The sequence below is a fragment of the Phaethon aethereus genome (genome assembly GCF_964289735.1).
Source record: "Phaethon aethereus genome assembly, chromosome: 5".
NCBI lineage: Eukaryota > Metazoa > Chordata > Aves > Phaethontiformes > Phaethontidae > Phaethon > Phaethon aethereus.
The window spans coordinates 59,189,938-59,202,068 of NC_138579.1; the positions used below are offsets into that span (position 1 = coordinate 59,189,938).

The window sequence follows — 12,131 nt, forward strand, 5'->3', positions numbered from 1 at the left end:
AATAGCATTCTTAACACTCCCACTGGATGGGTTTGGTAGTCCAGGATTTGAAACCTAGCCCCATTACAAACTCTCTGTAGTGCATGGAGCAAACCAGGAGAACTCTCAGCACCCCACTTCCCTGCCTGGCTGCACTGCATGGCCACGAGGTGAAGCACCTCAGAGGCAATCTCTGCTACTGTTTATGAATTCTCTGTTCCAAAACCCGAAAAGAAATATTGCTAGGACTATATTGCCTCAAAACCCTGTGCAAACATTTGCTGACTATGAAGCAGGCAAGTATTGGTATCGCCATTTTACAGGCAAGGAAGCAAGACAGAACAAGTGGCTTGTAGCTAGTCACCACTAGCAAATGTGTGCCCCCCCGATGCAAATAACTTCCATGGAGGTAAAAATTCTTTAAATCCTACAGCGAGAGGATCCCCACATCTGACGACCATTCTGGACATTTCATAAAGCTTTTTGCATCCGGAGATAATACAGTCCTGAACAACATGTGGTTCAGCTCCCTTTGCCACTTACCTGAGCTTATCTGCTACAAAAATCACACGCCGCTCCAACAGGAGGGAAGCAAAGATCCGGATGATCTGACGAACGCTGAGGCACTTGAAAAGGCATTCAAAGTCCACGTGTTCCAGGCGTGAGTCCATGGGCCGCCGCAGCTCAATGACCTGAACACATCCAACAAACATCAGTCAGCACCACTGGTCAGGGCCGACAGCGCCAGGGGTGCCCAGCACCCCAGCCCGGGCCCTCCAGCACCGCTCCGGGCTTGCCTGGTGAGGGGACACAGAGAATGACCCCCATCCTCTTTTGCACACTGAGGCCAGAGGCACTCCTGGAGGCATTTCTCCAGAGAAATGGTGTATTACACAATTCACTATCAAGCCATTCTTCTTCCCAGAATACAGTTCTGCACATTAAATCTGCTGTCATTTCCAAGGGAAGCATAATTCTGCCTTCTAAACACCCTGCCAGGGATGTAAAGCGTGGCTGAGTCAACAGTATGAAGCAAGTAACTAACTGGAAACACTGGAGCCGGAAGCTTACAGTGCTAAAACAACCATAATAACAAGGTAAATTTGGTTATAAACTTGGCTAGCAATTCAAATTCACATCTAGATAGGAGTCAGGGACTGAAGTTAAAGGCCAGGCAAAATTTAAACCCAATTTACTTCGTTTTCACTCTTCTGTGATGCATAATTCACTACATAATGTTTAAAACCCTTTTTTGTCATAAAGATATGTACATATATATACTTAACTGGGGAGTCAGGAAAAGGTCTTAGATGGTGACTTGTGACATCCCTTTAAAGTCTAATTTTCATACTTCATCCATAGCCTCAGGCCCTCTCCTTCCTTTTCTCAAATGCCTTTTGCTTGATTCCTTTATTATATCTTCCTTTTACTCTGTATTTGACATGCTCAGATGTGGAACTTGAAGGCGGAGGACAGAAAAAAGAAGAGGGAAAAATAACATGAAGAAGAGAGTAACAGAGGAAGAAAAATATGAAGTGCAAGACAGCAAATGATGAACTACTGAGGAATTTGAGGAAACAGAAGGGAAAGGGGAAAAGCTGGCCAACTTTAAGCTGTGTTGAAATCTCTGAAGACATATTAACAGGAACATATATACATCTCCTTCTTTCCATAGGTCCAAAATCACGGTCACTTTATTGCTTTAGACCACTTTTATGCTTACATGCACACGACACCACATTCCATGAGCATACTGTATCAGGTTTAAACTTGAGTAGCCCTTACAAAATTCCTCCAAACACACTGTTTTAAGGATATGATCAGCAGCAAGACCACAGGATACTGGAAACAAAATCAGTTCATACCAGTTTAGTTGTAATATTGTTTGTGATTGGTAACACAGGACTGTAAAAAGAAAGTCACTTTTAGAGCAGTATTTGTGTACAGATCTGATTTTTTTAAAGCCTGGAATACAGAAGCATTATGGTGCCAGACTGTTATATACCTATCGCTCAGCTGTTGCCTCAAACAGCAGTAAGAATCAAATTATTGAGTGATGGTGTACCATGAACACCTCCTCGGGAAATGGTCCCTGCCTACCCCTTTCTCAGATTCAGTAAGGTGCCCACTTCCATTCCTTAGCATTGGGACTGCAAGCTCAGTACGTGCCAAATCATGAGGAGCTGGTTTTACCGCAAAACTTCCAACACTAAAATCTTGCTGCAGGGTAGGATGCAATGCAAGTTACGGCAGCTTTTACAAATGCCATGGATGTTTTCTGTTGCCTGGCAAAGCCTTCTGCTTCAGTCTGCTCATCACAAAGAAATATACTGTCTACTTCCCAATTAATCATCATCTTTGTTTAGGCCAGAGGAGCCGCAATGGAAGGACAATATTCTGTTCCTAATTAAGCCAGTGCATTCCATTTAAATAACGAGTTTGTACTAGCATAACAGAGAGCAAAGCTCAACCAGAAGTGAGTTGTTTGTTTGTTTGGAATTATCTCAGTGTTTTTCTCTGGGAGAGTTCAGAAGCTTAAGCAGAGGATAGAGAAGTTGCAGATCCATGGTTCCCAGATATATTCACATCAAAAAAGCGTTATCAGATCTTACCACTGTTACGCCAATCAGTCTTTCAGTCTTCCTTTGCTTCTCCAGAAGAAAATGCTTGTGACTTAAACATGCCTTGCAAGGCACACTTTACATTTCATACCAAGTGTCATTACAGGCCCACTCTGTTGAAGTCAGTGGCATTACACTTGGAGAAAATATGATTCAATGGAAAAATAGTAGTAACACTGTAAAACTACCCCTAAGGAGTGTAAAATTACCCTAGAGGGGAATTTTTTTCCTGCTTTCACTAACTGGGCCAAATTCGATTCCTATCTGCAGTAATGTATTTCCTCTATATGCTTGCCCTTCTGAGTGGAGCTACTGTATAGTTACATAAGGACATGCAGAGAGCAGAATTTGGCACAGCGAATGGCTAGCAAGCCTCAAGTTACACAAAACTTTTAAGCAAGGCACCAATATTGCTATTATCCAGTAAGGCCTATCTTGTATAATGCTAGGCTTCTAGCTACTTGAGTCAGTAATAAAAGGAAATAAAATCTACTATATGTGTGCGCACACACACACAAAAACTTTTATATGACATGCTTTTCCAAATATAGACTATTTCTTTCAGGGCCACTTAAAGGGTATTTATTGCCAAAAAGAGCCATTTAAATGCTGCTGGTCACTCCTCCTACCAAGGCCAGGACCAGCAGTAATGAGGTTTGCAATGACAACCAGCTGCTGAACTGTTCCAAGTACAGTCAGCATGGGAAACTTACACTTGCTTGTTATCACTGCGATAAAGCCCAGCAGCACCATAGTTCTGTTAACTACACTAGGCCAGACATACTAGGACATTCGTCTTGTTCGTGGCTTTTTGTTAAACACAGCGTATTAATAAATGTAAAATAACACGTAACAATAATTTGGCTTACAATCATCAGTGGGAGCTAGCATTAGCATAGCAACACCGGTGCAGCTCCTGCACTGCTCATTTTGAGGGTGTGCCACCTCACATGCCTTGCAGTATCTGTAAGTCTCCTCCTGTTTCTCTTTTGCTGTTTGATGTTGGACTGGTGAAGGCAGGGGGGCTTTGACTTGTAATGTTTGCAGTTGCTTTTTACCTCGTTTCCAGCTCCAGGCAGAAAGGTTTTGACTTTGATTGTCTTTCCAGGTGCAGGAAAAGGAGATTCCATCAGACTCCTCATAAATGGATAAACCAAGGCTGCAGATATTCCCCTTCTCCTTTCAACCTCATCCAGGATCTAATCCATTAGTAAGACATAGGAGAGAAAGAGACAGAACATGTCAGCACCACATACGCTTTTGAAGCATCTTTTGACCCACGTGAGCCTAAACACATGGCAGATCTAAGTTTAATTCTCCTCTGCTGTGCATTTCTTCAGGACCATTAAAGCCACGGGATTCAATCGTACTCTAAAAACGATACGTTATCCAGTTACAAAACGGAGCCTGTTTGTGAATGCAGTTCACCCAGAGACAAGGAAGAAATAACAAATCTGGAAAGGAGAAAGAAGACTCAGCATGGAAAAAGGGAACTACACTGTTGGCATTTTGCCTGAGCAACAGGGTGAGCTGAAGGAGAGAAAGATCAAGACAAATGCCATGATCACAGGCCAGGTCAGTGTCAGGTCTCAATGGTGCATCTTGAAATTTGTATTAAGGAGAAACACTTTCTTCTGCCCTGGGCACCATTTCCATTTCAACTGGGAGGGCAGGAAAAAGCCAGACCAGCAAGAAAAGCAACCCTGCCACACTATACCAGCAGAGCTCCACCAGGGAGGAGCTCCTAAAAGAGTCCCAGCCATGGTGGCAGCAATCATGTCACAGTCTGTGCTGAGCTGGAGCCAGGCATGAGCAGCCTCATGAAGCATGCCTCACTGTTTACACTGAGTGCCTGCATTAAGGTCATTTTCTGTTTGACATGATGCAGAGCAGGCAATCTAGTTTTGAAATGAGCAGATGGAACTTCTTACAGATAGAGAGGACTATTATTTTCTTCTCTTTTTGGTCACATGGGCCAACATAAATTAGATCACAGCTAAGTTTTCCCACATTAGACAGACCATATAGATGATAAACCTAAAGAAGACGAGAAAGCAAGCTTCAAAGCAGTTAGTGGTTTGACCTGAAATGGTGATCTTTTAACCACCACTCAAGAGCAAAAGGCCATACAAGAGTTAGTGGGTCTGAGCCAGGCATTTTCCCTTGTTTCTCTTGGAAATGCTTTTCACTGAAACAGAACATTGGAAGATACTTAAACACAAGCTCGTGACTTACAATGATAGCTAGTGACACCAAACGCCAAGCACCCACCAGTGCATGGTTTCCCCTTCCTCTTTGCAACATAGTAAAGACCTAACTAAAGCAAAGCTGACCTTATGTATATAGCTTGCATTCCAGTCTGTGGAGGTGGCAGATAACCATAAATGAAGATACGGATTTCATTCTTGATGTAATTTGCAGCATAACAACTATCCTCACCCAACAAAACCAGCTGCCCTAATGGGAAGTAGTAATGAACCAAGGCTGTGCCTCGGGTCCCTCAGTGCTCCTGCACACTGCCAGCACACAGTTGCAATGTGCCCAACACCTATCTCCTCTTCTGCAGTCACTCTTTGACACTTTGTGTTGCTGGCATCGGGGGCCGTGTGCTTCATATCCCAGTCCCACCAACCTCTACAATACCAAGGAGCATTAAAACTGAATAAAAGTTAAACTGAAATCTCAGACAATAAAATGGTCAAAAACGTTTGTTGAAACCATGACCAAATGAACCGGCTGGAGGGAAGGATATCTGTGGTTCTCAACTTTGTCCTAGCAGTAGGTATTACAGCAGTGAGCAGGAAAGGCTTTGAGGAACGTGAAAATAATGCAGACTATCAGAAACAGGATAATAAACATTTTAAAACAGAGGACTCCTTCCTTCTGCCTTTCTGATAAATAATATCCAAGGTTTAATATCTCATGGTCTTTCATCGCTCTCATTTTTCTGTAAAGACAACTGTTCCTTGTTTTGACTAATTCAGCAAAGTACACCATCATGATTGTTTTCCTCTCTTTCACTAGATTTACCAATTAGGGAAGCCCAGGTTCCTTTTACTAGGCTGGAAAAAGAAACTGTCTTACTTTTCAAGAACTTCTGTTTCTATCCACACCAGATCTGTCTTCAAAACCAACAGGGATGCTAAGGCTCAAACTCTTCCTCCTTCATTTAACAGCTGCTTCATCCAAACCCTTTCCGCACCTTTTGCGGTGCTTGGCGCCTGTGCTAAAGGGCTGCGCTAAATCCAGCCCAGGGCTGGGTCAGCCCTGCGCTGCCAAGCACCCTGCTCCCACCCCGGCACCGGCACCGGCAGGAGGCGAGCAGCCCTTTGCAGGACAGCACCGCTGTGGCCAGGCTCCGGTGCGATGGGGTCCCTTTGTGGCCCAGCCCCTCCATGAGCCCAGTGGTTGAGAAAGAGCACAGGTGTGTTACAGCCCCATTCAGGGCCCGATATGCAACCGAGCGAGAGCCTTCCTTTCCGCACAGACCAAGAATCTGAGGGCCGGGTGGCCCGGGCCTGCCTGCCGCAATGCCTGGGAACAGCCCCTGCTGAAGCCAGCGAAATTACACTCAACCGTCAGCCTCCGGTCACTTTGGCTGAATGAACAGACACTTTTTTTCAAGTTACAGTTTGAACTGGGAAAGCGGTTTATTTGCAATTTTGGTATGACATTCCTTGTCTGCTGCAGACTTCATATCTCAGCTGCAGTGATGCTTGTGAGGAAGGTACATAAATTTTCTTTTTTTTTTTTTTTTTTTTTTTTGCTTTTTTTCCCCTCTCCCAAGTTTTCCTTTGAAAATTAGTGCACTATCAAAATTAGATAAAACATAAAAGCAAACAAAGAGCCTCAGGATATCTCTCCATATCACGAGTTTGGTGAGCTGTGTTACCCTCCCAGAACAATGCATTCCGTTTCGCTCGCAGATATCTGTGTTTAGACACATATTACGTCTAAGAGACACTGTTATAAAACCTTGATTTCAGAGCTTTACGAAAGACGTCAGAAGCAGAATTGCAATTAACTGTTGCAACCCAATTGCTTTTCTTCACACAGGATTTGTGTTAAACAAAGTTTTATCTAGAAAAGCTTGAAACCTGCTTTAAAGATAACATTCTGTATGATTATTAGGTCATATGAACAATATAAATGCTATGACTTTTATTAACTTCAATGATTTACATGTTGTTTTCAACTTTATTCCTATACAAATGAACAAGAAAAATCTGTGTAAGTTCTGTGAGATTTCCCACATCTGAAGTGAAAATCTCTGGCAAATTAAAACAACATTTTTATGAACACTGTATCAAAACTGGAAAAGGGGAAGATAGCCTTTTGACATTAGATATATAACAGTTCTCCACAGATCACCAGCAAATCCTATAAAATACCATGAAGTGCTAACTGAATTTTGCAGGACACACTCTCAGAGAACTAGGAGGCCCTAAACTGTCAGCTAGAGAGGTATTTCAAATGTTAATCAATCAGAAATGTTATTAATAGTTAATTTTAATAACCTTTTGTCTTACAAAAGAAGAATGCTTGTGGCTCTGGAGCTGACTGGCAGTTAACTCTTTCTATGGCTATTCAATCCCTCAGTTTAGTTGCAATGCCCTGCTGACTGTCTCAAAACTCTTGTGTCAAGAAATTTATTACCTAGGAGAACCACATCAGCATGCGATGCAACTTTGGATTCACTAACGTGGAGGCCAATTAAAAGATTATCCATGCTTTTCTAGCCTCCTAGGATAAAAAAACGTGTCAATAGAGTTAAAGATATAGAATTCACTCATCAAATAATCTTTTTTCTTAACCTCATCATTCCATGGGGTATTGGAGTAAAAGTGGTACTGGCCCATCATTCAAACTGTGGATGCCAAGAATTACAGCTCAGCACAAAATGGCTTTAGAAAACAATGGAAAAAACTTCAGTCAGCCAGATGATACAGACACTCAGATGTTTTTTGAATCCAGTTCTGCCTCAGTCACAGAAGCAATAAGACATTCTTTGATGAACACAGTAATAGGGATAGAATATCCAAAACAGCAACTGTAAAATACAGTTATCTCCCATCAAAGGAAGAAATTCTTCTCGGCTGGTTCATCGCTGCAAATGTGTCTTAGTAAACAATCAAATTGAAAAGCAATACTGAAAAAAAAAATCTTCTTACCTTGGAAAATAAGTCAAAGCACCCCAGCCGGCTAATGACACAATAAACTTCAGGTAGGCGTGGACCTTTTCCACTTGGCTGATAACAGTAAAAAGGAGATTGAAATTACATATTAATTTGGAGTCATAAGGAAATACACTTCTCTCTCTGATCACACAGTTGGCCATCATGTGGCATCTTTCACTAGGTTTCTCCATCAACATAGCTACTCTTGGAAAAGCATCATATTTCTTTAGGAAACTAAAAAGCATAAATAGTGCTTATCCACTCTGGAAATCACAGTGCATTGGAGCTGTATTCCAATATTGCTCCAGCTTGCAGCCATAAAAGCACATTTAACTAGGACTGTAACTCATGCCTGTGCTATCACTGTCCTCTGCTCCTGCTGCGGCATGAGGAGTGGGGCCACCCCAGGGCCATGTGCTGGGAGATGAGAACTGGAATGCTAAGGGAGGTTACAATGGCTTTAGTTCCCCACTCACTCCATGATGTTCAAAGAGAGCTCAACTTACAGAAAGCAAGCTCATAGACTTAAACAAAGGCAAGCTGCTTGAGCTAAATCATTAACTTCCTCAGATTAATGCACGATAAACATGAAACTCTTAAATAACTTAAACAGTGGCAAGTATGAATCAATGATGCACATTGTCGTCCCCCCCCCAAAAAAAAACCTATAAAGACCATCCTCTATAACAACCTATTGAAGATATTTTCTAGAGAAGCAAATGGTTTAAATCAGCATGACTGACATGTATCCCTTCAGCATACTGGACTCTGCAACCCTGCCGATACCACTGCAGGGAAAGGCCCGTCAGCACTGTGTATGAAAGTAGGGTACAACCGCTTGCTGGATTCAGCGTATTTACTGGAAAAGTAGTAGAATTAGGCCAACGCTGAGCACTTTAGAAAAACCATCCTCACCAGGTCCTCAGAGCAGCTTCCCACTGTATTTTTAACAAGCTGCAACGCAGTGTTCCAGTTTTGCGTAGTTGCAACTGATTTTCACCAGATCAGCAGGCACACACGTCCTAGGGGCTGTTACTCTAACAAGGCAGCCTGGTGACTTCAGATGCAACCACATGTAGTCCCAAGATACAACGCAAGGAGGTCCTGACGCTGCCTCTTCCAGGAGCTACGTCCATCACGGCACAGAACGGCTGCAGGTACGCTAGCAAACCCCAGTACCCCAGCAGCAAAAAGCTGAAAGCAGGGTCTGAGACAATAGGCTGCCTGCTCCCTTGCATCTCACGGCGTCAGCTACGCTCGTGCCGCACGGAGCGACAAGTGGCTGTGAAAGAATCGCTTGGCATCACTTAGCCTCTTTGCACAGCTGTACATTATTGATATGCAGCAGTGACAGAATCATCTCCATTAATAACAACTCTGTGATAAAGGAGCTCAGTCACTGTTTCCACCAGCTTCTGCCCATGTGTACGTTTAGCCAAAGTGTCTGATCATCTCCTCTGTATCCACATAGAAGGCCAGTATATTTTTATCTTTATCTCATCATTAGACTCTGCTGATACAGTGATTAACTTCCCCACGGTGTGTTTGACATTTACATGCCATACAGATATCAATCAAGAGTAACTGAGGGGTAGCTGTGCTTTTTAAATCTGAATATTGCAATCTAGACTTGGACAGTCAGCAGGTGCCTGCCGGTTATAATAAAGACCACAAAAAAATACCAAAGCTAAGTGAATACAGATGAGTCTATTTCTGGATCCAAACCTGCTCACTACACGTCACATCTCTGAAGCAGCAGAGCCCTTTTTTGTCCATATTAGGTATAAAACCCTTTCTAAAGGCACTGAGTGATTATATCAAGCATGTGGGATTTTGGTTAAAATCATTGTGTCAAATCTGCAGGAATGCCGAAGCCATGCCAGGAGCCTTGGATAGCTCCCAACCAAGAACTGTCTCACTGAGTGCCAGTAAAAACATCACATTCCTAGGTCATCTATAAGACCAGAAACAATAACTGCTCAGCGCTTACTCAAAGATTCTCCTTTATGAAATATCATTGCTTTCAAATGTCTTAATGGCTACATGTCTCTCAGAGCTGCGATTCTTCCCTCCTTGCACTCACTGTATAGGACATCCTTTTCTGTTATTTCAGAGGCTTTTTCTTGCAAATAGCACAGCCTCCCAGATGCATACAAATCATCTTGAAGAGGCAGCAAGCAAAAGCCTCAGGCAGAGCCATTCTGAGGGGCAGGACTTCTCAAATTTCTCACACTGGCAACTCTTCACATAACCTCCCTTCTCAGCCATTAGTTTACACCTCAAAGTTGGATCTAAAACACCTGCTCATTGTGCTTTAGTTTGCTGCTTTCACACAGAAACATCATATGGGCCATGACACTCCTCCCTTCTCTGCTTGGACTCGTATCTCTTTACTAGGGGAGACTTGGGCATTGGCTCTGGCCAACAGTACTGGTTTAACCTCCTCTTTTCCCAGAAGAGAGTGCTTCCAAGTTGCAGGTTGTGCTCTACAAGGTAGCTGCAAAACCTTGGAGCCGTGTCCTCCAAGGCTCACTCTTCCAGGCGATGAACAGGTCCAGTTCAGGGAAGCTGTATGGTGAAGGAGCACAGCTGAGAGGCATCTGAGTGACTCTGCCTTGATGCACTGCACTCCTGGAAGAAGAGGGATAGCCGGGACGATGTTTTTGTTTTGATTTGTTTTCAATTTGTTTTCATGGAGCCCAGGATATTTTCAGCCTTAGTCCAGCATCACAAATGAAAATGCTAATGATTTTTGTTGATAACGAGACAGTCTCCCAAGAGGATGAACATAAACTGACAAGAACTTGGCTATGAGATGAGGGAGCTGAGATCTGCATCAGGCCTGGTCCGCAAGTGGCTCAGGACAGTCTTTTTTACAGTGAATTTAAACTGAAGTTTACTGACTAAAGCCCACTCCAAAACCTGCTTTGGCAGGAGAAACAGGAGGCTTTTGCTCCAAAAAATAAGCCTGTTATTTTTCTTTTTCAAATCACACCTCCCTGCCCATGTGCTTGAAATCTAGGGGAGCCTTCAGACTTCTCCTACCACTCTGGCATAGCACTGAGAAACTCTCACACACTGCACGCACCTGCTTTCAAAGCAAGGTGGGCTGCCCCTGCAGTGTGCGTACTCGCCATCTGTTCAGACGTAACTCAGTGGTTTGTGTTTTTAAGATATAGAGGAGGCTGTGGGGTGTCAGGAAAGCCCCCGGTTTCACAGCCCCAGAAATAACTGGGGAGTGCTAGTCCCAGCATGTTAGTTAGTCCCATCAGAGGAACCAAAGCAGTGGGGACCAAACACAACATTTTTCCTCCTGCACTTCTCCCAGCTTTTCCCATTCACCTGAAGATACACTGTGTGGAGAGGAAAGGTAGCAAAAGCAGATCTACCAAACAGCAAGGAAGAGAAACATGCACCATAATGCTACCTGCCATCTCAAAGACACAGGAGTGCAGCAAGAAACAGACTAGCATCAACCTGAAGACTCCAGAAGGGCTGTGCTCCTTCCTCCCCAAAATGGGACAGGACATCTCACCTGAGAGCTTCTAAATAATTTCCCAGAGGGCATTATTAGGAAAACTGGAGGAAGCAGTAAGGGCTGCCCCAAGGCCAGGTGAAAAAGGACCATCACAAATGCACAGCAGGAGATGAGTTGTCCAAAGGAAGCAGCGTTTGCAAAGCATGTGTTAGCTCTGTGTAAGCCTCTAATACCCTGGGCTCCCTTTGAGACCAGAACTGTAGATGCTTCAATTAGCTGCAATTAAAGCAATGATCATGTAACAGAGGTAATACCTAAAAACATTTAATCTAAATGACAATGCAAATGCCATTTTCACATTCACATTCTGTAATGTTTACTCCCTGCTGCAGGAGAGTGAAAAGGACACTATTTTAATCCTACCTGGCTCTAGGACTGTCTTGATCTTAGAACAATGAAAGATGCAGATTCAATCCAAAGCTTAAACAGGGAAACTTGGTATTCCTGCATAACTTCCCAGCACATTTCTCCTGCTGAGTTATATTAGAGCCACACACAGGCTGATAGTGTGCGTAGCTTGAATGGACGACATCAAGAACATAGAGGAGATGCCTCCCATGAATATTTTCCTGCACATACTAGATAAGGCTTGGCAGTTTCAGAAAGAGACATACTGAAAACCCAGCAAGGCCCCTTCTTGGGAAGTCTGCTGTTTTGTTGCTGGCTTAATTTAAAAATGACAGACCTACAAATACAGAGACTGAAAAGTAGGTTTGCAGAAATCAGGTTATTGTGTCAGGTCAGATCACAATCACATCCTCATGGGCATACAAGCCCTAGCTTCATCAGCAAGGCAACATATCCAGAAACAGAGAT

The 12,131-nt window shown here is 43.3% G+C and overlaps 1 protein-coding gene across 5 annotated transcripts in view; it reads right to left on the reverse strand.

Annotated features, from left to right (window-relative positions):
- The window catches only part of DENND2B (DENN domain containing 2B), a gene marked incomplete at both ends in the record, with an annotated part of 100,383 nt that overhangs the window by 24,273 nt on the left and 63,979 nt on the right, over positions 1 to 12,131 (reverse strand). For all 5 annotated transcript variants that reach the window (XM_082000351.1, XM_082000350.1, XM_082000349.1 and 2 more), the window contains 3 exons: positions 523 to 671; positions 3,659 to 3,799; positions 7,772 to 7,849. In XM_082000351.1, the coding sequence (XP_081856477.1) occupies positions 523 to 671; positions 3,659 to 3,799; positions 7,772 to 7,849 (368 nt within the window). The remainder of the gene's footprint in view (positions 1 to 522; positions 672 to 3,658; positions 3,800 to 7,771; positions 7,850 to 12,131) is intronic.